General features: G+C 50.2%; 2 protein-coding genes across 2 annotated transcripts in view; one reads left to right on the top strand and one right to left on the bottom strand.

Moving 5' to 3' along the window:
• The window catches only part of SLC39A11 (solute carrier family 39 member 11), a 416,650-nt gene that overhangs the window by 21,139 nt on the left and 370,452 nt on the right, over positions 1–25,059 (top strand). Inside the window, exon 2 of the mRNA XM_027080527.1 lies at positions 18,885–19,001. The gene's annotated coding sequence lies outside the window, so the exon portion shown is untranslated. The remainder of the gene's footprint in view (positions 1–18,884; positions 19,002–25,059) is intronic.
• SSTR2 (somatostatin receptor 2) lies at positions 336–6,456 on the bottom strand. The gene is made up of 2 exons (XM_027080524.1): positions 6,218–6,456; positions 336–2,090 (listed from the first exon to the last, which is right to left on the bottom strand). The coding sequence occupies exon 2, from the start codon at positions 1,998–2,000 to the stop codon at positions 891–893; it is 1,110 nt and encodes a 369-aa protein (XP_026936325.1). The 5' UTR covers positions 2,001–2,090; positions 6,218–6,456; the 3' UTR covers positions 336–890.

Below are 25,059 nucleotides of genomic sequence, written 5' to 3'. Positions count from 1 at the left end.
TGGTATAATTGATACGTGAGACACTAAGAGTGAGGCTTTCATACAAACCTAGAGACGATGGCATCCTTGCAAACACCCGAGCGTGTACTTCTTTGTACTCTGGAAATTGTGATCAGCCAATGAAATGGGCATCATCTCTTTTCTTATTGCTTGTATACAAGCCCATCTACAATTTCAGGGACAGAAAAACGTCACTGATGGTGTGAAGCGCCTGTCTGTAACAGTGCTTGAGGAGTAGCCCAGGGAATCCGTGGATTAAAGGTCGACGTTTAGTGTGTCTGTTGTGGGTGAGCAAGGTGGCATGGCCATACTTTTACTTTCTTTTTTTTTTTCCCCAAAAACATACGGCCATGTGAACATACTGCCAAAGCAAGAGAGACCCCTGAAGCTTAAACTTTATTGGCTTCAGGGTAAGTCCATTCCTGTGGGTACCATATTGAAATAAATGTCCACCTATACTATGCACATTTGAACTTTCTACTTGTGTACATGAACTCAGGAAACGTAGGTCATGACTATACAGGGACTAGATAGGAACAGGCAAGTATAAATGTAAGACCACAAGACTACATATTGGGCTTTAAACACACAAACACACAGAGAGGGTTTTCTGTTTTTGTGGAACTTCAGGGTCTCCAAAGATCACCTCTCCAGACTCTGAATTGTCTGCCTGCATTTAAATGTTCACTTTAAGGGGGAGGTAATCAGCTTAATACATTGTCATTCACTCAGACAAGCCGGACTCAAACACCATTCTCTGAAGTGGACTCATGCTGAGCACTTCCATATTCTAGAAGCCAGGTGATGGGTGAGGGAGGGAAGGGGGTGGGGTGCGGAGCACACAGCCGGTCGCAGAGCTTGGCGCTTGACTGATTGATTTTTCAGGCAGTTCAGATACTGGTCTGGAGGTCTCCATTGAGGAGGGTCCTCTGGGTCTCCGTGGTCTCATTCAGCCGGGATTTGTCCTGCTTGCTGTCACTTCGTTCCCCGTCGTCTGTGCCACTCACCTTGACCAAGCAGAGGACATTCTGGAAGCTCTTCTTGAAGTTGTCAGACAAGAAGGCGTACAGGATAGGGTTGGCACAGCTGTTAGCATAGGTGAGGGCCACCACAAAGTCAAACATGCCCTTAAGGGCTGGGGTGGGACTGATGGCCACGGACACCGAAGAGACATTGAAGATGTAGAAGGGGAGCCAGCAGAAAATGAAGACGGCCACCACGATGGACACCATCCGGGTGACCTTCTTCTCAGACTTTTTCCTCTTGGAGGAACCCACTCGGATTCCAGAGGACTTCACTTTGATGATAATGAACAGGTAGCAAAGACAGATGATGGTGAGGGGCACCAGGAACCCCAAGATGAAGGCGTAGATGATGAAGCCTGTGTACCACGCCCCGGATTCGCCTGGCCAGTTGATGGTGCAGCTGCTCCTCCCCCATTGGTTGCTCCGAAGGCCAGCATATATCATGATAGGCAAGATGACCAGCAGAGAGACCCCCCACACAGCCACGTTGATCATCTTGGCTGTCCGGGGTCTCCTCCACTTGGCCGACTTGATGGGGTGGACCACAGCCAGGTATCGGTCAACGCTCATGACTGTCAAGCAGAAGATGCTGGTGAACTGATTGATGCCATCCACAGTCATGACGACCCGGCAGATGGCCTTGCCAAAGGGCCAGTGGACCAGAGCCACCTGCATGGCCAGGAAGGGCAAACCCAGCATGAAGAGTTCGTCTGCGATGGCCAGGTTGAGGATGTAAACGTTGGTGATGGTCTTCATCTTGGCATAGCGGAGGATGACATAAATGACAAGCGTGTTGCCACACAACCCAATGATGCAGACCACAAAATATATGAAGGTGAGGACTGCATTGCTGGTCAGGTCATAGTATGGCTCTGTTTGGTTTGAAATGTTGGCTGTAGCCACGGAGCCACTGAGGTCGAATGGAGAGGAAAGCCAAGGTTGGGTCCCATTGAGTAGTTCGTATGCCAGATCCATGGCTGCCTGACAGCTTAGGCTAGTTCCCACCAGCCAGAGATCTTACTCTCACCTTCACGGGTCCTGGAGGCAAAGGATCCACTGTGGCATCTGCAAGGAAAAAAGGAAAATTGATTCATCAGTCAGAGGCCACTTAAGTTCTCACCAGCTTTCCGTGTTTCTGGTTTGCCTTGTCAGATGCTCTTCAATTGGAAAGTGTGTTACCTTTCACATCAACGTGAGCCTACCAGCCCATTCTCATCAGCGTGCAGGCTTTTTGAGTTGTTTGTCCACTGGGGGGAAAGGGTTTGAGTCAAGTCATCAGAGTTTATCTTGTCACCTTTGGTGATGCACACATGGGAGTTGGCGGTGGCTGCAACACAGCGATTCCTAAGAAGCTAACTGGTCCGGACCTCGCCAAGCTCTGTAAAAAGGCAGAGCTTGGAGAGGTCTGACCTCAGAGGAGTCTGACGCCGGCATTCCTGGCCTTTTCCCCTTGAGGAAATCTACGTTGGCTTGTCGACTGCTTTGGAGTCTTTCCATTCTGAAAAATCCCAGACTTTAGAGGTGAAAAAAACCTAGGGTTCACCCATGGAGCCCACGTGACCCCGCGCCAGGCACTTAACCGCTCTGACTCTCATCTGTTACAGTGGAGGTGTCATGAAGGCCAAGTGATGCGGTGGAGGTGAAAATGCCCAGCACTGTGCTGGCTTCATCATCAGAACTCTAAAAAATGTTATCTTTTCTCCCTTTTTCATCTACCATTTTACTTATTTCTAAGTTATTGAAAGCTGCCTACACGAGGAACCAATTTACAGTCTTAAATATTAAAAATAAAGATCTGGCTTGCTTTTATTTTTCAAATGTATGCTGTAGTTGATTTTTGTTTCTTCCGTTTTTTTTTTTTTTTTTTCTTTTTTTTGCGGTACGCGGGCCTCTCACTGCCGTGGCCTCTCCCGCCGCGGAGCACAGACTCCGGACGCGCAGGCCCAGCGGCCATGGCTCACGGGCCCAGCCGCTTCGCCGCATGCGGGATCCTCCCGGACGGGGGCACGAACCCGTGTCCCCTACACCGGCAGGCAGACTCTCAACCACTGCGCCACCAGGGAAGCCCGTTTCTTCCGTTTTTGTTTCTCGTTACTCCGTGCTTGACCTCCTCATGCCTCGGAGAGTCCTTGCCCAAGTCCCTCGGCAGGATGCTCATCTTTTCACACCCCAGAGAATTTGCCTGTGATCCCCTGATTACGCATAAAAACAGGAACCGGTGTGAGGGAGGAAGGCTCATTCACAGAAGTGAGTTCCAAACACAGATGTCGCTCGTTCACATCCGCTGTCCCCTTGACCTTGCCAACCATCCTATGAGGTGGGGATAATTATCCCCATTTTACAGATGAGGAAACTGAGGCTTAGAGAGTTTAGGGAACTTGTTCCCATTCCCTTGTACATCATTGGTGGAGCTGGGATTTGAACACAGGACACCCAGGTCTTCTGCGCTTTTCGCAGCATCATAGCTGCTGCTCAGTGGACTGGAAAACTAGTGGCTGATAACCGGGCTTTGGTTTGAAGCAGCTGACTCCTGTTTTACCTCCACGCCGAGAAAGTAATTGTAACACTGTTGGCTTGGCCTAAGATATAGAACAATAGCTCATCACATAATTAAATGATTTATCTACAGTCATTCAGAAAACATCACTGGGGGGCTTCTTTGTTCTGGATACCAGGGGTACAGGAATGAACAAGATATGGAGGTGACAACTTAGGAGGGGAGACAGGAAGGATGCCAACTCTTACAGGGTGTGAGTTGCATGGAGGTATGAACAAAGGATCTAAGAATGCCTTTCTCTGCTGGGGGATTCAGAGGAGGCTTCACATGAGGAATGTTTGAGCTGGGTCTTGAATACATGAAGCCGGGAGGGCAGGTAAGAGGTCATTCGGGGAAGAGGGAGGCTGCAAAAGGGGTGATGTGCTGAGCTCATAGCGGGAATAGTTCATTTGGTGGACACATTTCCTCTGAGCAGGGCCCTTTTCCTGGTGCCTGAGTGAAGACTGGAGATAGCTCCTTTCTGCTTGGAGAGACTGCTGATGAGTTATAGGGGACTTAGCCAGCAACGAATGCCTCAGGATGCTTGCCCACCTCTGCCTCCGGTTCATTCTGCACCGCCAGGCGCATTGCTCATCCTTTCTGTGCTGATTTCCCCACTACACAACTGCCTGTAGAGTGGGGTCTGGGCTTTGTGACTGATCTTTCTGCAGGGTGCTTTGGGGACCCCGGATTCAATGTCTGCACTGGGTGAAAAGCATAAACTGGCAGCTGTTAAAAACAGAAGCTGTGAAGAAACCATCTTTGGCATCCCTGAGTTAACATAGGTTGTTTCCAATATCATTTCTATCTGTTTTGCTAGTTACTTAAATTCTTCTGACCCAGAATCTTATTTAAGGCGCCTGCATTGGAGTATACATTCATCACTAGCATTTCCAGGGTCCCATCTATGTGATGTGCAAGGTCACACTCCTATGTCTGGGTAAAACTGAAGACCTCTGGGCTGCAGAAGCCCTGTGTAGAGCTTTGGGGATAGGGGTGATGATGCAGGTGAGGGTGGGTTGGTTGAATGCTGACCTCCAGCCCTGACTCTGCCTTTTCCGCTAGAGTCTCACACAATGGGATGGAATTGCATAGGGTCATTTTTTTTTTTTTGAAATTAGGCTGAGAAGCTGCATTCTCCACTTTTGAGAGCGGTAGCAACAGACAGAGTTCAGAGCTTGGTGAAGGTGGCAGAGATGGTAAGCTGGGGAACCAGTCCAGAGCGAGAAGCCTCCTCCAAAGAAGAAATGAGTTTGAATCACAGTGAATCTTACTGCATCAACAGCGAAGTCAGCTGCCTACGGTCTCTGAGTGACTTTGCTTCATTTGTGTCTCGTTGAAAGTGGAGTCCGATGCCAGGCATCGTTAGTTGCTGGATTGTGGTTAAATGCACCAGGAAGTTTGGTTTTTCTGCTTTATTTTTTCCAGCCTAAGAATTGTTAGATACTGGACATGCCTGGTTGTTGGTTTCCTCTGAGACTGACTCCAGCTCTTCTGGAGAGGAGTGTGAGAATGGTCTAGAGCATCCCCTCCCCTCCCAGAGGGGCTGTGGTTCCCAGCCTAAGAATGTTGGGATGGGGACCACGCATCCGGGGTGGTCCTAAATCCTGCTCAGCTTCAGTTTTTCCCTTCTCCCCAGCATCTTTCCCTCCATTCAGGCCCCACCCCACTTCCCTCGGTTCTCCTAAACCCCAGTGGGTCACCGGGCGGCTGAAGCGTGAGCCCCACAGGTGGGGGGAGACTCAATAGCCAGGTGCCGGCCACCGAGGTGCTGGTGCGCCTAGGAAAAGCCGAGGCAGCGCTGGCTGAAGGGCAGTGGGGAGAGGTGAGACTCCGGACCGCCCAGCTGGCTCTCCAGGCGGGCACAGAAAATCCTCCTCTGCGCCATCCACCTCGCTGACCATCAGACCCAAGGGTTTCCTGAAGGATTCCCTTCTATTTCCAGGAGGAGGAGATTAAAGATTGTCCTGCCAGCACCCTTGTCCCTGAAGGCAGAGGCCGGGGCGTCAGGCACAGCTGGGAGCGGGCGACAGCCGCTCGGGGATTTGGCCGGCGGCTCGCGGGCGCAGGCCAGTCAGAGATTCGGTCTCTCCACACCTAGGCATCCTGTTCTCTCCGCCCGGGCGCTGGGGAGCAGACCCTGCACCGCTCGGGATCCGTGTCCCAGGCCCGGCGAGAAAGAACAAGGGAGGAACCCCTTTCCTGCTCCGTCGCTTCCCACTCACAGACTCGGATCCCGGGTGCGCATCCGCAGGAGCCTCGGCGGTGTCCCCCGCCCCGGCCTCGCTCTCCTCGCGTCCCGGCTCTTTTGCGGGCGAATGGGAGAGGAACTGTCGCCGTCGAAGCTGTCACCTGGACACTCGGCTGGGGGACCAGGACCGCACAAGGGCGCACGCCACGCACACCAGCATGCAGCTGTGCGGACACGTCCGTTCCAGCACACACGACCCACGGCGCCCCACTCACGCCGGGACACCCGCTGTCGTTCATTCCCACCAAAATCACCCCCAAAAACACGAGGGTGGGGAACCACGCACCGGGACCTACAGTCGGGCACACCGACGCGCGCACCCCCATGCAGCGCAGACGCACCCAGGTGCCCAAGTGCTTGTCTCTCTCTCTCTCTCTCTCACACACACACACACACACAGCTCACCTTTGCTTTTCCGCTGCAATCCGCCAACTCGGTTCGCCGGCACCCAGCGGCCGTCCCCAACCCAGCCGGGTGCGCAGCCGCTTGGCCGGCGCTCGGCGTCCAGAGCTGCCCGCTCCGCTCGCGAGTCGCACCGCCGAGAGCTCTCTGGGCCCACAGATCCCGGGCGCCGAGCCGCGGACTGAGGCTCCGGGCGCGAGTGACGGACCGCGCGCGCGGGTGGCTGCGCCGCCTGCACTGGCCGTGCCGAGCGCGGGTCCCTCGGCTCATTTCCCCACGCCCCCCATTACGTCACGGCAGCTCGCTCCGCCCTCCCGGTCCTGTGGGCGGACAGGGGTGAGCCGCACCGAGAATCCTGCGGGGGGCTCCGGGCGGAGGTCGTGGGCGCCCGGGGTAGAAGGGGACGCGCGTGCGGGGCGCGAAGGGTCGAGCGATTTCGGCCTCCCCAAGACCGGTGGCAGGGACACGCGCTGTCTTCCGTCCGCTTTCACAGAGTCTGTTCTGTTTCACCCAGCCTATTCCAGGCAGCTGGAGTGGCGCCCGGCGACCCAGACCCGCTCCGCGACCTCTGCCATCTCTGCATTCAGACAAGTTTGCAAAGCAGTGGGTCATCCCCGGGCGCAGGGCCAGGGGATGGAGCGGGAGAAAACGGGTCCGGGGAAGGCCCTTCTCCATGTGGTGACCAACGCCCCTCCGCACAGGGTGTGAGCCCGCACTCGGGTTCCAAAATTCGGGTGCGGGAGCAGTCAGAGGCCCAGCAAGGGAGCGTCTCATCCCAGCCCTCCCAGCTTTCCACAGCTTGGAGACGCAGTGGCCGTGCAGCCCGTCCCCTACCTTAACCTTGACCGTGGGCACCTGCTGGTCGGACTCGGCACAGCCCCTCCTCTTCCCTGCTGTGAGGGAGCAAATGCATACAGACGTGCATGAAGTAGGTGCTGTGTCCCGTACAGGTAGAGCTATTTATTTTTTGACTGTGATGATTCAGCTTCTGTTCCAAGTTTAATGTCATAATTGGTCCTGCAGCCTCTCCTTCCTCACCCTCCTCCAAGTACACACACGCACACACACACACACACACACACACTCACCATCCTGAGTACAGTATTAGAAGACGGGAAACAGAAAGCCAACGCCAACTATAGTTTTTTTCTGTGGGCTGAGCTGGCTCTGACTGTGCTATTATCTGATTTGCAATTCACCAGTGAAAGTTACAGTCCAGAGGCTGGTTAGCAGGTACGGTGAGCCCTAGAGATGGGTGAGTGACCTGGGAAGTTGGAACCACCAGGTAAGGTAGTAATCAACTGCTAGTTTCTATCTGGGCAAGTCTGTGTCTTGGGGTACCCACCGCAAGGGTGGAAATCAAGGGTTATCACTGGATGTGTCTCTTTCTGAGATGTCAGTCCTAATGGGGCTTGAATCGTTATCCGGGTAGCTCAACAGAATAGGGGTGCCCCTGCTCACCACCAACTGGAAGAAGGAGGGGTGGTCATAGTACCAGGAGACAGAGTGGAATTGAGCTCAAGAGAACCCTGCATGCTTGGGGTGGGGGGGTCGGGGGGGACAGAGCTGCTGCAGTAGTACCTGTTGCAACTTCTAGGTTAAAACCAATGACCCAGGGCTTCCCTGGTGGCACAGTGGTTAAGAATCCGCCTGCCAATGCAGGGGATGCGGGTTTGAGCCCTTGTCTGGGAAGATCCCACATGCCGCGGAGCAACTAAGCCTGTGCGCCACAACTACTGAGCCTGCGCTCTAGAGCCTGCGAGCCACAACTACTGAGCCCGCGTGCCACAACTACTGAGCCTGTGCGCCACAACTACTGAAGCCTGTGGGCCTAGAACCCGTGCTCCGCAACAAGAGAAGCCACCACAATGAGAAGCCCGCGCACCGCAACGAAGAGTAGCCCCCGCTCGCCGCAACTAGAGAAAGCCCACGCGCAGCAACGAAGACCCAACGCAGCCAAAAATCAATAAACAAAAAATAAATACATTTTTTAAAAAATTAAAAAAAAAAACAACAAAAACGAATGACCCAACTGGTTTCTAGGAAAAGAGGAAGAAAAGGAAGATCCAGGAAATGCCTATTCCGGCCTCAAATTCCTTTCCCGGGAACCATATTATCTTTTCAAAGGTCTTGAGCTGTTGGTGCCGAACTCCTGTGTTGTTTTTTTGAAAAAGAATCGGTTTTCTAACCTATACAAGAAATGAACCAGTGGCTCTCAATGTCCCCCTTCCCGTCCCCTCCCAGCCCTCAGGGTAACCCTGATGCAACAATGCTTTTGTTTTAGTTTTATATAAGTACTACCAGCAAAAGCAGACTGCCCCTGATGGATCGGCTGAATAACCATCTCCCTTCAAGGCAGCTAGCTGGGGCGATTAGTAGTCGTCTTGGTTGCAACCTCAGGAGTTTCCCAGGTGAAATTCAAAACTGCCTCCCCTGGACACGGAGGGCAAGAAGAGACGGAAGAAAGGTAGCCACTGAAGATTGGTGGGTGGCAGTTTTAAGAAGCAAGAAAGTCACACGTGAGGCTTATCTTGGGTGCTGCAAAATGCATAGATCTCTGCTCCCGCCCTCTAGAATCTTAGACATTTATATAAAGGCCTTAAGGGGGTTCAGTCGTGTGTTCATTCTGGATGGTCTCGACAACACATTGCTCTGAAGGCTTTGAGATGGTTCCTAGCGAGGGAATGTACATTCCAAGGACAGGGGAGGGGCCACCGAGCCTCAGATTGCCCTGGTCCGGCTCTCAGGTCAACCGGCTGTCATGTCTCCTCCAAGACCTCCTCCAACCATGCTCTTTATCTCGGATGATCTGATCCAGTGAAATCCCCCTTCGCTGTCCTTTCCTTGTGAAGCCTCCTCTCCCCCGCCTCCCCATAAGGCAGGTGGGGTGAGTCCAGCCTGGAAAAAGTACTGGCCTGATCCATCCACCTCAGGCACGCCTGTCTCCACCGCAGGGCTGGATGAGTGGGGTCTGAACAACCTTGACCTTGACAGCAGAAACTGTGTAATCTAGAACAATTGTTGGTTTTGTCCGGACAAGGGAGGCTTCCCTCTCCCGGCTTTGAATGACTTGAGAGAGCTGCCACCTGCACTTGGCGGCTACCCTCAGGGTTCCGGTCCCTCTTTGAGTCCTGATGGCTGTTCTTCCGACTTCCCCTCCATCTGCCAAATGAAGTCTGCGCTGTCACCGGCGGGGCTGCCTCCCCTTCCTCTGCAGTTTGCTGAGTAACTAAGTAACCAGACCTTGAACCAGAAAAATAGAAGGGCTGGAGAGGAGATAACCTCCACCCTGGCTTGTTTGATATCTTTGAAGCAATTAAATAGTACCTTTCCCTCGTTCAGCACTTAGCAGAGAGACAATAGGCAGCAGGAAATTAAGAACAGGGTCAGGACCAAGGACAGGACCAGTGCTCTGCCTGTAACGTGGGGAGGTGCCGCCGAGTTCAACCTTCTGTGAGAAGTTCACAGCCCAGGGGCTCTGGTGTGAATACAGAAGTCCCAAGTAGGTCATTGTGTCTCTTAGTGGTGTAATAAGTTAAATGGGGGAGGAATCGTGACCCTGCAATCAGTTTAGTGGAAGGAAGTCTTGCAGTTAAGCCTAGGGGAAAGCTGGAGAGGCCTGGGAGGAGGCTTGGACCCGGCTGGGAGAGGTGGATGCCCATCCAAACATCCAGGGTGGTTTTTACTGTCTCCATGGGAATTCCAAGGCGGAGGCTCGTCACGGCTATAGATGTGGGAAGGGCAGCGCTCCTGGGGTGGAGAACATACAGATGTACAGAGGAAGGGATGGTCCCCTGCGTGTTGCTCATGTTACGTGGACTTCTTGGGATACTCCTGTTTTCAGCTGTTCTGTCCCTTGTCGCCCACAAACCATGTGCCTCTTACCAAAATTGAGAATGTCAGCTTCCGCATTCCGTCTCCGAGGCTGCATCTTGTAACCAGTGGCACGAAAATCCCTTTCTGACATCGTGGGTCCTGATGGTCAGTTTGGAAAATATGACATATGGTCACCAGAACTCTTCTAAAACGCTGACCTTTTGGCATGGTGGGTCGAACAGTCTCTTCAGATACAGAAGGGGTTAACGTGGGCCCTTTCATCCCCTCTCTCTTCCCCAGCCCTTGACAGATAGGAGTTTGGCTAGACACTCAACCATTTTTCTCTATGAGATTCCTCAATCCATAGGGAATGCAGTGGCTGAGTGAGTGAGCAGACGTCAGAACCTCTCTGAAAACCACCCCTAATAAGTCTAGAATCAGGGATCGTGGTTAGAAGACAGTATGGTTTAGATAGTGTTCCTTTTTCTCTGCCCTCCCCCACTGGGGTAGAACCGCACATCAACATAGAATCCTGGATCGAGAAGGGACCTTAGAAATGCTCAAGTGTATGGCCCACGTTCCATCATTATACAGGTGAATAGATACCAGGCTCAGAGGGGCCCGGTGACTTGCCCAAGGTCACCCAGCTAGAGAGTGGCAAAGTCACGCCGAATCAGCTCTTTTGGATCCCAGGCGCCTGCCCCTCCCATGGGGACACGACCCTGCACGATGAGTGTGGGAAAGCTGGAGGAGGGGGTTCCCAGGTCTCCCCACCCTCCAGCCCAGCACTTTCTTCCATCCATATCCTTTTCCTGATAACCGAATCCTTGTAGTTCTCACCCTGGCCTAGATCCTTTCTTTCAGCCCCTTGGCGACATAGTTGGAAAACACGAGGCCATCCCCCTCTGGGGTTTTTCCCAGCACGTGCTTCCTATTGCACAGATTCTGCCAGATGCTCTGTAGGAAAAGAACAGGAGTCTGGGAAGCGCTGCATGTCCGCTTCTCTTAAAGATCCCTCCTCCCCGCCCCCGTGCTTATTAATAACACTCATGGGTAATGTTTATTAAGTACCCATTACGTGCATGGTGGGGACTGAGCATTCCACACCATCATTTCATTTAATCTTCTCAACCTTTGAGGTCCATACCATTATTATTATTAATATTGTTATTCTGAGAAATCTTTGCATGAAGAAATCTATTTATCTTCAGCCCAGTGTTTTCCCAATTCATTTCACCGTGGGGAATCTTCCCTGTGAATAATTTTGAACACTTGTTGAGTGTTTACTGTGTGCCAGGCACTGTAGTGGACACTTTATGTTAACTCATGTAATCTTGCTGAAGCCCTAGGAAGCCTGTCACCATTCTGACTCTCCCCATTTGTGAATGAAGCAACCAAGGCACAGAGAGGTTAAGTACTCCGCTCAAGGCCACACAGCGACCAGCGCCTGAAGCAGGATTCTGCAGAGCAGCTTGGTGGAGAAGGGGGTCCTTCCTTCCTCCAGTCACCCCTGGAGGCTGATTGAGGTGGAGGAGGAACTATGAATACCTTAATTGTTTTAAATTCTTCTCCCTTCCATTTATCCCCTAATCTCAGGGTGTTTGTTGATGAGTTCTGGATTGTTTCCAAGTTCTCCGAGGCCCAGACAACCATCCAGTCTTTTCTAGGACCCTTTTTCCTCCCCCTTCCAGGTCGAGCCAGGTAACGTGTGTCTGCTGCTCTCCTGCTGTGTGACCTGTCCCCTCCCACCTCCATGCTGAATTGCCTAATTAGCTTGCTCTCTGGGCAGGCCTTTTCCTGGGGAAGAAAGAGCTGCCTTTAGGGTCAGATTTATAGATTCAGGGAAGCCAGATGGCCCTCGGAGAGCAGCTAGTACGGGGCTTCACGACCAGGTGGCACAGCAGAATCACCTGGGGAGTTTTAAAAACTAAAGATGCCCTAGATCCATCCTTAGTGATTCTGATATAATGGACCTGGGACGGAGACCAGATCATTTGTTTTAAAGTTCCCCAGATGACTTTAATGTCACCTAGAGCAGAGAACCTTCGCTAGTTAAACCTTCTCATTTTAAACATTTTTTTTTTCTGTAAGTGTATTTATTTTTGGCTGTGTTGGGTCTTCATTGTTGTGTACGGGCTGTCTCTAGTTGCGGCGAGCGGGGCCTACTCTTGTGGTGTGCGGGCTTCTCATTGCAGTGGCTTCTCTTGTTGTGGAGCACGGGCTCTAGGCGTGCAGGCTTCAGTAGTTGTGGCTCGTTGGCTCTAGAGTGCAGGCTCAGTAGTTGTGGCTCACGGGCTTAGTTGCTCCGCGGCATGTGGGATCTTCTCGGACCAGGGCTTGAACCCGTGTCCCCTGCATTAGCAGGCGGATTCTTAACCACTGCGCCACCAGGGAAGTCCAACCTTCTCATTTTAGAGGTGCAGGAACTTTGGATCAGGGAGGGGAGAAGTCTGTCCTGGGTCAGACAGCAAGCAGCTCATCTCTTTACCGGGGCCGCTGTGGACTCACAATGCAGTCCACAATTCCAGGAATCCTGTGTCACTGGTAGAGGGGGCGCTGGGCGGGATTGGTGCAGGCGTGGGGCCTGGGAGCATCTGCTTTACAGGCAGATGGAACCAGAGTTTTTCCCTCATAAGGAAAAGTGCCACTGAGTAACGAACACCCTCGTTTCGTCGAGGGGTACCCAGGTGACATGGGGGCGGCAGCACCTTGGTGCCCTTTGGCAGGTACTCATTAATGATGCTGTCTCTTGTAGGCATGGGTATTTCACAGGTTCTGAGAGGTGGGCCATGATCCCACAAATGGGCTAGAACCAGTAAATGGGTCTCAGTGGTTTTGTTTGTGTTTAGGTCAAGGAAGATCAGAGCCAGATTTCATCCTGGCCAAGTTAGAGAATCACTGAGCTGGGTCAGCCTCCTGTTTCTGGCATGTTCGCTCCTGGGGTCTGTGCTCCCCTGTCACCAGCAGCCAGGGACCTGTGTGAGGAATCCCACTGTGTCCTTTTCCCACAGCTAACTCCTTCTGACTGTGACATCCCCCTTGTCCTTTTTTTCCTGTGTTAGTGGCCACAACGTTAGCTCACCCTTCATAGGACATAGAATATTCACATTTTAAAGGGCTTTGAGGGGGGCACAAACCCACAGGAGAGGGTCTCCAAGTGGAGATGCCGGCCTGATGTTGGCAGAGGGGTCTTCATTACGAGAGGAGAGGCATCTGTCTCTGATGGCAGAGCACATGCGTATCTCGCTGTCTTAGGATCAGGAATTTCAGATGCACGAGGGCCTCCATCCCCCACGAAGCAAAAGCCGGGAGTTAATTCAGTAACTGCAGTTGCTAGATTTAAATGCTCTTTCCAAAGAGGCTGCAGTTCCTCTGCTGGCCCCAGGGTGGCGTGAGCACACAGAACTCACCGCCCCAGCAGGCCTCTGCCAGCTTGGGCCCCAGGGCTGGCAGGATGGGGGCCCCAGCTCCAGACCTTGGCTGTTCTTTTCTCTCTTTCCTTCCCTCCCCACCCTCCTGCCAGTCGGGTTTGGGCTGAAGATCGCAGTGTCTGGAACCCAGACTTGCTGCAGATTCTGAAATCCTCCGGATAAGTAGCCTCCCCCGGCTCCCCTGCCTGTGGTAGCTTTATCTCCTCTGGCATCGCTGGCAAGGATCTCCCTTTTCCCTGGCCCCTATACCGCTGGGCGGCCTTGCTGCGAGTGAGGCAGCTGCAGCTTTTGGTAGCCTTGTCTGGGGTGAGATGTGGAGGCCCTGAGGGCGGATGCAAACCTGCCAGGGGAGGTTTTACTGCCGTATGGGGTTGTCGAAGGGTTTGGAAGAGCTCTCTCGGGAGCCTAGTACCCGCCCTCGGGCAGCGCGCTGGAGCCTCAAGAGGGGCTGTCGCTGGGTGGTGCAAAAGTTTCCTTGAGGCAAAGAGGATGAATTGTCCCTCCTTTCTGTGGGAGGATGCTCCGTGAAGACTTGTGGGCATTGACACTGTGGTTTTTTTATTTTAATAGAAGTATAGTTGATTTATTGATACAATGTTGTGTTAATTTATACAGTAGAGCAAAGTGATGCAGTGATACATATAGATACATTCTTTTTCATATTCTTTTCCGTTCTGGTTTATCCCAGGATATTGAATGCAGTTCCCTGTTCTATACGGTAGGACCGTGTTGTTTATCCATCGTATATGTAATAGTTTGCATCTGCCAGTCGCAAACTGCCGCTCCGTCCCTCCCCTGCCCCCCCCCCGCCCCGCCCTCTTGGCAACCACAAGTCTGTTCTCTGTGTCTGCGAGTCTGCTTCTGTTCCTGTTCCGTAGATAAGTTCATTGGTGACACCGGTTTTAACTGCAGCGCCAGGAGGGGCTACGTTGAGCTGGGTGAGGCTCCAGGGATGGGGCCTGGCCACTTCCCAAAAGTGAGAGACAAATGACGCTTCTCCTTGTTCCTTGTGGGGAAGCCGGCCTGTTGGCTTTGTTTGCTGGTCTCAAGCTTCACAGTGGCTGCCTAGTGCCTGAGGCCCCAGAGCAGATGGCTGGACTGGGGAGGGAGCCCTGAGGGTTCCATCCCCCCGCAAGTCATTTGTGTGTCCGCCCCCTCCCCCCACCTTCTGCAGCCAAATCTCTTCTCTGACAGATTGTCCCGTGGCTGCCACCAAACATTAATTTCTCTGTGCCACTTCAGAGACTCCATCTTCCTCCCTGGCAAAACCCTTTTATTTGGGGTTGGGAAGTGTGACAGTTTCTGGGTTTTGTTTCTAGCCTGCTGGCACATGGAACCCTTTTGAATAATTAGCTTCACGGCGCAGAAGGGGTTTTTGCTCCCGGTCGAGGTAGGCGGGCACACTGCGGAGCCCTAACCCCACCAGACAGAGCAGGTGACGGGGGAGCTAGGGCTTGGCCTCGCCATGGGACTCTGCAGTAGGACTCACTTTAGAGATCTTTCAATAATAAGCTCATTTAAGCAGAGCTTATCTCACATACAACTATTCTAAGTATACACGGCGTATATAAGTTTGAAACTACTTAGCGGATTACGACTAGTTCCAGAAACCAGCCCCGGCCCTAAGAGATGATTTGTCACCGGTGGGTCTATGCTCAACATTCTGCTTTGGGCTCCCAAGTGAATCTTCAAAGAGGAGTTCCAAAAATGATTTGGCAACAGCGATGTTACATGCATATTTAGTTTTCCAATATGAGCACTTTTGTTAGACTATTTAGAAATAGCCAACACTTCCTTTTTTTTTTTTAAGTTATTTATTTATTTTTGGCTGCATTGGGTTTTTGTTGCTGCGTGCGGGCTTTCTCTAGTTGAGGAGAGCGGGGGCTACTCTTCGATGCGGTGCGAGGGCTTCTCATTGCGGTGGCTTCCCTTGTTGCGGAGCACGGGCTCTAGGCGCGCGGACTTCAGTAGTTGTGGAGCGTGGGCTCAGTAGTTGTGGTGCAGGGGCTTAGCTGCTCTGCAGCATGCGGGATCTTCCCCGACCAGGGCTCGAACCTGTGTCCCCTGCGTTGGCAGGCGGATTCTTAACCACTGTGCCACCAGGGAGGTCCCTAGAAATAACCAATACTCCCTTTGATGTACAGTTCTGATGTGATTGGCACAAAGAAGCAAACTCAAAATGTAGAATGGGCATTGACAACGTGGACATGCTTCTGAAGATTATATCTGAACATTATCCTCCTACAGAGGTACAGACCTTCATTCATTCACTCATCCATCTGTCCATTTATCCAGTAAACGAACAGCCATATCAGAGAAAAATGGAGAAAAATTGTTTTCTAAGTTCTGTGATCAAACTTTGGAGTGTGCTTTCTCAGGGTGAGAGAACTCAGAAGCCCCTACCTTGCACCCTAATCCTTCGCAAGTGCTCAGAAAGCCTGCAGGGTAATAACTGCATTTGACAGTACCTCTGGATCTTTCCGAAATTAAATGTTTTTTTATGGTTTCTTACAACCCACACGGCAAAGAGGCTAAAAAGGGCCGTCATCTAAGACTGTCTTTGTCCCTGTTTCTGGTATCTTGCCACAAAGCAGGCAGTTGGTCAGAAAGCAATTAGCGGTGCTTGACTTAATGAGCACTGATGCATTTTTTCAGTGGGGTAGGAGGGCAGCCGTGGAGCCCTGTGGAGCCCGAGGCTGCCTGGTGGGCTCGAATTACTCATCCTGGTTAATATCTTCTAAAATGATATCATTCTCGGTAATTTGAGGTCCAGATAGTAAAATGTAGGCTGATAATATATGCTGATCTTCAGTACAAGCCGGTAGAAGGAATTGCTTGGCCAGTAAAATCTTTTTATTTTTAATTTAGTTTAATTTTTATCAAGTAATGTATGTACATGGTCAGAAAGTCAGTGGTAGGATTAAGCTTTTAATGAAAAACAGCATATTCCTGCTCCCTCCTTCTCCATTTCTGACAGTACCTAAGGGCAAATGCTTTCAATTCTTTTTGCTGTTTCTTCTACTTATTCACCTCCTTGTTTCTAAATAACACACTTGCATTTCCATTTCTTGATTTCTGTTTTAGATTATTTGGATTATTTATTCCTGCCATAAAAAATCCCCAGCTCTTTACTCATACAATGAATTTCCCTACCTCCGTCCCTCTCATCATAGTTACCATCCTTTCTGTCAAATCAGTGGTCAGTGTTTGCATTATTATAACTATGTAAATATTACCAAAAGCTGAGCCAGGCACTATTCTCTGCTGGCCTCCTCTTTCTTTCTTTCTTTTTTTTTTTTTTGTACCCATGTGACCCAAAGCAACAAGAACATTTTCAGGGAGTGATTTGGAGAGTAGATTTTTCTGCCTTCATTCAGAATGTTTTCTGGCTCCTAATTTACTGGCTGCTTTTTTCATATACAAATCCTTATCTACTCTTTCTGGTCCAACTCAAATGTCATACTTTTTTTTTTTTTAAATTCTATTTATTTATTTTTGGCCGCGTTGGGTCTTCGCTGCTGTGCGCGGGCTTTCTCTAGTTGCGGCGAGTGGGGGCTAGTCTTTGTTGCAGTGCGCGGGCTTCTCATCGCGGTGGCTTCTCATTGCGGAGCATGGGCTCTAGGCGTGCGGGCTTCAGTAGTTGTGGCATGTGGGCTCAGTAGTTGGTGGCTCACGGGCTCTAGAGCGCAGGCTCAGTAGTTGTGGCACACGGGCTTAGTTGCTCCGCGGCATGTGGGATCTTCCCAGACCAGGGGTCGAACCTGTGTCCCCTGCAGCCTTTTGTTTTCCATGGAGTTAATGATTACCTCTTTCAAAAACAAAACAACTTGCTTACTTGTCTATGTAACTATCCACAGTTCGTCTCCTAATTCTAATAGAGTTGAAAATCTTCTCTATGAATTTATTCAACATATTGGTTCCATTTTGGGGTGAGGGCTTGGAGCCATCCTTCCTGGATCCCTTCGTCCTTATGCTCAGTCTGGACCAGTTGCCCTCTAAGTCTTCTGTATGACTCTTCTCTCAGGACTTCTCTTCACCGTCATCCTGAGGATTTTCTTTCTTGCTTTCAACATTAGTTTTCCATTCCCTCTCTCTTGCTCTGTGTCTGGCTTACTCTTTTGTCTTAGTGGAGCGTCTCCTCCAGGAGCTTCTTGAGAAGGATATGTGGTAGCCAGTCTCAAAGACAACCCTCAGTAAACCCCGTCTCCTGGTGTCCTCCCACATCGTACCAGAATTGGTCTGTGTGACCAGTGGAACTCAACCAAAGTGATGGTACATCACTTCAGGGATTAAGGGATAAAAGACACTGTGGCTTCTGACTCTCCAGCTTGCTCTCTCCTCTCTCTCCTCTCCCCTTCGTCCTCCTGGTTCCCTTCCTTCTCCTCCCCCCCCCCCCCCCCCCCCTACCATGAGATCATCCCTTCTGAGGAAAGCCAGTTGCTGTGTTGTAAGCAGTCCTACAATGGTGAGCAACTGGGACCTCCAGCCAACAACCACATGAATGAGCTTGGCCATGGGGCCTCCAGCCCCAGCCTCAGAGGACTGCAGGTTTGGCTGACACTGTAATGTCTCCCTCATGAGAAGCCCCCAGCCAGTGCCACCCAGCTAAACACTCTCAAATTCCTGACATACAGAACATGGGAGATAATAAGTGTCCATTGTTTTAAGCCACGAAAAGTTGGGTGATTGGTTATGTGGCAATAGATATGACCATGGTAAATTATTTGACACTGGGCTTATCTGAAAATGTCTTTCTTATGTCTTTACATTCAGCTGATGATTTGACTGTGTGTGGAAACCTCCTCCCTCTGAACTGTGAAGGCATTCGTCCATCGTATCCTGGCTTCCAGTGTGGACGTTGATGTGTGCAATGCCTTTCCTTTCCCTGTAATCTGTTTGAATCCTCTCTTCATTGCAGGTGTTATGACATTTCACAAGGCTATGCCTTGGTGCGAATCACTCTTTTATCATTGGTTGTGTTTGGCATTCAGTGGGCTTAATCTATAATCTGGAAACTTGTGTCCCCTATTTTTGAAAGATACTGTTAATGCTAGTTTTTTGAAGACTTTTCCACTTCTGTTGTCACTGGTCCCTCTTTCTGTCATATTATTCAGAGAGACCATTTCTCCAGTTCCCTTTTTTCTTTTCTATCTCTTTGTTGTTCTTGTTTTATTTTCTGAGTGATCTTTTATCTTCTAACGCTTCTATTGACTTTTTATTTCAACGGTTGTATTTTTAATTCCTAAAAGCTTGTTCTAGTCTATATACACTCTCTCTATAGCTTTCTACTGTTGTTTCATGGATGTAATATTTTGGTCGCAAATTTCTAAGGATTTTACTAATTTTTACTAATTTTAGTTTCCTTCTACTTCTTGCTTATCTATTTCTTTCAGATTCCTTTATCTGTTTTTATCTTTCTGCAGATGTCCTTGGCGATCCTTGATTGGTTGTATTTGAGAGTGAAGTGCTATAACGTGTATTGGAGGGTCTTTGCACACAGGTGTGGCTGTTGACTGGTGGACTCACTGTAGGATTATCAGGTGAGGATCGGGTCACTTGCTTGGGGAACCTCCCTAATCTGTAGGTTGTTTTCATGGGGCTGGTTAGATTCCCGGGAATCCCCAAAGCTTGGATCTTGGGGCTTTATAAGCCTGGCTAACAGTGCTATTAGAGCAAAGTAGGAGAAGATGGTTTAGGGTTTCACTGTTCAGTATGTAGATGTTCGTCTAGTTTCCCTGTTCGTAGTATTGTAGCATAACCCCACCTTCCAGTGGACCTGGTGTCCCCAAGTCCAGAGACTGGCTGTTTCAACCACTTCACAGAGTAAACTTTATTTATTTAATTAAACTGGGGTTAAGGGAGTGTGCAGAATGGATCTAAGGATCTAACTACTTCTTTTCTAAAAAATTAAAATGAAGATTAAGGGAAGTATTGATTCATTTTTCAAATCGAGGTAAAATTGGTATATAACATTGTATAAGTTTTAGGTGTATGCCATTATAATTCAACATCCATGTACATTGCAAAGTGACCACCACGGAAAGTGCAATTACCATCCATTACCATATAATCGATCCCCTTTACCCATTTTGCCCACCCCCGCACTCTACACTTCTTATAAAGTCATTTAACCATCCTCTTTCCAACCCTACCTGGAGCCTCTAAGTCCTGGATCTTTCTGGAGTTCTGCCATGTGAATTGGCTTCCTTTCTGGTTGGCTTTACCCATTCGGAGTCATATCTCACCTTCTCAGTTCTACAAAGTCAGTTATCTCCCTGTCTGTTTTCCAGCTTCCAAATTTTTATTGGCATTTTCTTGTTTGTTGTCATTTCTTCTGTCATTCTCTTTCTCCTTAAACAGTTTTGCTTTTTGAAATTTCTTTACTGTCATTTTAGAGGAATTTGGAAGGGACAAGAGAAAACTGTTCCATTTTCCATATTTAACCAGATGTCCTTACAGGTGGTCTGCACTTGAGTTTTTATTCATTTGTTTGGTTCTGTTTTGCTTGCTTATCTATGTGAGTGTTTTTAGTTTTTGTTTGTTTTTAACCAGCTAAGTATTAGTGATTTGGTTAGCTTTGGACTCGGCTATTGACTTGGTTAGCTAAGTGTTACTGACCGTGGATCAGCTCACTGCTTGGTCCCAACCCACAGGATGACTTGCTCACCACTCTGTAGCTCACACTCTATAATCTGGTCATGGTGGGGATGGTGGCCACTGAAGGGCCCAGCTGGGAGTGGAGCTGGAATGGTGCCTGTCTTTTCACTCTGGACTTAGCTTCTGATGACTAGAATCCTTTGCTGGGAATTGGACTCTGACTAGCAAAGTGGAGTGGCTCCCTCAGGTATGTGGAAACCTAACTTCTTTCTAATTAGGGTGTCTACACATGGCAGATGGTTGTCAGTTGGCCTCAGGGCCAAATGATGTAATTGACCACCTCCTTCTTCTTGAAACTGTCTCTTCCATGAACCTGCCTTCCCACTTGCTACCTTATCCTGTTTTCTTTCCCCTGCCTCTCTGACCCTTCGTCTGTCCATCTATTCACTCAACCAAATCGCTTGGGCACCAGCTATGTGCTAGGTCCTGTCTGAATAAGGTACAAACATGTCCATCATGGTGTAGACACAGAGGCTATCTTGGGTGCACAAGGAAGGGCCTTAAACCCAACTTTGAGCTGGAGGTAGAGGGTTTAGGGAAGGATGTCCAGAGCAGGGTCACTGGCTGGGACTTGGAGGACGAATAGGAGATTTTAGAGTAGAGAAGGAACTTAAAGATGCTCCAGGTAAAGGGAACAGTGTATGCAAAAGCCCAGAGGCAAAGAAGAGCCTGGTGACAGGCAAAGAGTCTTTATGATTGGTCCACAGGGTAAAGGGGGGGATGGATGGCAGGAGCTGAGACTGAAGAGACGGTGCCCATGCTACATATGTCTTGCTGGATTTTATGCTGAAGGAAATGAGGGGATTTGGGGGTTGTTATTAGGAGGATGATGCAATCAAGTTCTCCTTCCATAGAGACCACCGGTCTAGACGTGGAAGAGTGGATCAGAAGTGATGACTTTTGGTTGGGGGAGGGAAGGGACCAGTTAAAGTCTGTTGGGGTGATTCAGGAGAGAGCTGTTGAGAACTTGAACTGCAGCAGAGGGTGTGAAACAGGGACACAAATTTGAGAGCTTTTAGAGGGAAGACTCAGGAGTGCTCATGGCCTATTGGATCTAGGGGATGAGGGAGTGGGGGTGTGGTGGGAAGACAAGGATCCCAGATTTGTGGCTTTAGTAACTCGATAGATGGGTGCGCCATTTACCTTAAGAGGAACAGAGGAGAGGAGCACACTGTGGGCAGAAGGGAGTGAGTTCTGTTTTGCTTGAACTGAGTTTGACATGCCCGTGGGATGCTGGAGGGAGTGCCTAGTAAACAGTTTGATCTGTGAGTCTGGATACCTCGGGGGAAGGAAACTGAGCTAGACATTTAAATTTGGGAGTTATTATCTAAGGGTGATAGTTGGAAGTAAGGGAGAAAATGTGGTCATCCAGAGAGAATATAAGGATGAGAAAAGAAGAGAATGGGGAATGCCAACATTTAAGAGATGGGTCCTTTTAGAGACAGAGATAGAGAAGTGGTGGGGGGGAGAAATGGGGAAAAAATAGATATAGAGAGATGGAGATGCACACACACACACACACACACACACACAGGCAGAGAGAGAAAAGCAGGAAGGAAACCTGGTTGTGTCTTGGATGGCAGGGGCAGAGAGAGTCTCCCAGGGAGGGAGGGTGGAGGAAGTAGGTGATGGAAGAGGAGAACTGGAAGGTGAACATTGGATTTGACATCCAGGAAGTCACTGGCGCCTTGGGAGGTGGTGTGGGCAGAAGGCAGATGGCAGCATGTTGAGGAGGTGGAGGTGTGGAGGGAGAGGTGGTAGAGACACGAGTGTAGTCAGTTCTCAGCAGCTTAGTTGAGGAGAGGAAGGAGACAGCGATGGGTAGAGGAAAGCATATGGCTGGGAAGAGTTTTTTTAAAGGTGGTAAATGTCACGTATCTGTAACAGGACAGAGAGAGGGAGGGAGAGGGAGATTGAAGACATGGGAGGAAAGATAGACTTGGATAGCAGGTGGGGCTTCTCCTGCGCTGTGTTTGCAGAAGCTCACCCAGCTGGGAAGCTCCTGCGGGCGTTACAGGGGGGTGGGTGTGGCATACGGAAGAAGCAGGGAAAATTTGACCATATTTGGTCCATGAGTCATCCATATAGCAAACACGTTTTGACCATTTACTCAATATAGTTCCAGACGTTGTAGTTCTTGCTGGGACAGGGAAATGAAAAGCACACCCCAGCCTTCAGGGAGCTCGCTGTCTAGGGGGGCAGACAGAGAAGTGGGTAAAATGTCAGGGGAATCCTGCCTGTGCCTGGAGGGGGGGTGGGGGGGTGTCGGGAAGCCTTCATCAGGTGAACTCTGGTGCCCACCCTGAAGTGAGGTCTGAAAGGAGGAGAAAGAATTTTCAGGGTGGACAAAGGGTGAAGCATATGCTTGGCTGTGCAGTTTAACCGCAAATATTTATTAAGCACCTGTACGTATCAGGCACGATGCTCGCACGCTGGGTGTAAAGGCAGATGCGCCTGGCGTTGGGCTCGCTCCCACCGAGCGCCATCAGCATTGGGTGGCGGAGGCTACAGATGGTCTCAGTGTCTGTCATGTGCTTAGAATTCTGACAGTAGGATGGAGGTCCTTTTGGGGAAACAGAATGTAGTTTGGTGTGAAAGGAAAAGCTAACACGGGAGAGGGAAAGGCAGGCAGGGCCAGGGTCAAGGTTTTAAAGGTTTTTGCGGTACGCGGGCCTCTCACTGTTGTGGCCTCTCCTGTTGCAGAGCACAGGCTCCGGACGCACAGGCTCAGCGGCCATGGCTCACGGGCCCAGCCGCTCCGCGGCATGTGGGATCCTCCCGGACCAGGGCACGAACCGGCGTCCCCTGCATCGGCAGGTGGACTCTCAACCACTGTGCCACCAGGGAAGCCCAGAGATGTTTTTATATACGGTCTGGCCGTTGCCTGTTTGCATATCAGTCTCTCACAAGTTACGAGGAGGTCATTAGGGTAGGTCCTAATCCAGTATGACTGGCGTGCTTATAAGAAGAGACACAGAGATACAGACACACAAGGAGAAAGCAGTGTGACAACGGAGGCAGAGATTGGAGGGAGGTGGATATTGGAGGGATGCGGCCACAAGCCAATGATTGCCAGCAGCACCAGAAGCTGGACGAGGCCAGGAAGGATTCTTCCCTAGAGATTCTGAGGGAGTATGTTCCTGCCAAGACTTTGATTTCACACTTCCAGCCTCCAGAGCCATGAGAGAATACATTTCTTTGGCTTTAAGCCATCAGTTTGGGACTTTGTGATGGCAGTCCTAGGAAACTCATGTGGATAATCTACTGGTACTGGGGGAGGGGCAGAGTTTGCTCTGCATGTGGTCTGTGGGCCACTGGCTTTAGACTAACCAGGGGGCTTCCTAAGATTGTTGAATCTGGGCCCCTTGCACATACCTATGGAATCTCCAGAGAAGGAGCTGGAGAATGTGGATTGTAGCAAGATTCCTTGGTGACTTTTATACTCACTAAAATTCCAGAACTGCTTGTGTTCAAGGGCAGTCAGGCAAGGGTTTGGGGGAAGGGAGTAAAGCAGTCAGACTATATCTAAAAAAGATGATTCTATGGAGCAAACCATCCGTTTCTTCAACAAATATTCTGCGAGGAATCTAAACACGAGATGGAGGGGAAACCTGTAGATTACAAATGCCTGAAAAGACACATCAACCCATTCAGTGGTTCGAAAGTGACAGGGCCAGGTCTGTCTGTCCCTGCAGCCTAGGAGCACTGCATCCACTCCAGTTCTCAGAGAAGGCTTCCTGACCCTCCCCCACCCCACAACTGAAACACACCCCCTCTTTTGTATGGGGAGCAAGCTTTGCTCACAGGTCCTTCACTGTTGGCCGTTTCTTGTGTCTCTTTTGTCTCTCCACTGGCCCTCAAACTCTAGTGTGCACAAGAATGGCCTAAGACGCTGGCCCAAACCCCAGACTTCCTAATTTAGTGGATGGGGAAGGGCCCAGGAATCTGCATTTAAACCATCGCCCCAGGAGATTTCTCTGAGGTCAGCCAGTTCCTGGTATGCCGTCGACACTGGTGCACGAACAGATGAGTCATGATCGCATCACTTCCCATCCGTAGGTGGGATCCAAGTCTTCATCCCACCCTAGTCCTTTCTTCCATATTCTTGCCACCTGTCTTAGTCTATTTGGACTGCCATAAGAAGATCTCACAGGCCAGGGGAGCTTAAACAACAAACATTTATTTTCTCACGGTTCCAGAGGCTGGAAGTCCAAGATCGAGGTGCCAGCAGATTCAGTGTCTGGTGAGGACTCTGATCCTGGCTTGCAGATGGCCACCTTCTTGCTGTGTCCTCACATGGTGGAGAGAGAGAGATCGTCTTTCTTGTGTCTTTTCTTATAAGGGCACTAATCCCATTCATGAAGGTTCTACCTTCATGACCTAAGCTATCTCCCAAAGACCCCACCTCCAAACAGTCATCCCATTGGGGATTAGGGCTTCAACATGGATTTGGGGGTGGGGAGACGAAAACATTGAGTCCATAGCGCCACCCCAGGAGGGGATTGAGGCTTTGGGCCTTTTGGGGGGCAGGATAGAGGTGGTGGGAAGAACCAGCCCCGTGTTTTGCCCCCATGTACATTTTCAAGAGAGATCTTGCTTGTCCTTTTCCTTCCCAGCCCCCACTCCTGCCCATATCCATTTTCCTGGTGATCGTGATCATAGCACGAAAGAATTTGTGCTCAGTGAAGAGAACTTGGAAAACACAGAGGAGCACAGAGTAAAAAACACAAACAAAAAAGCTGGGTTAGGACTTTCCTGGCGGTCCAGTGGTTAAGACTCTGCGCTTCCAGTGCAGGGGGCACGGGTTTGATCCCTGGTCGGGGAACTAAGATCCCACATGCTGCACGGCATGGCCAAAAAACTTAATTAATTAAAAAAGCAAAAAAAAAAAAAAAAAAAGTCTGGGTGATCTTCTTACCCGTACCAGCCTCTGTAAAAATG

Source organism: Aethalodelphis obliquidens, unplaced genomic scaffold (genome assembly GCF_003676395.1).
Source record: "Aethalodelphis obliquidens isolate GAN/ISIS:26980383/991018 unplaced genomic scaffold, ASM367639v1 scaffold44, whole genome shotgun sequence".
Taxonomy (NCBI): Eukaryota; Metazoa; Chordata; class Mammalia; order Artiodactyla; family Delphinidae; genus Aethalodelphis; species Aethalodelphis obliquidens.
The sequence above is the reverse complement of the archived record's forward strand: the minus strand, read 5'-3'. Positions and strand labels throughout refer to the sequence as shown.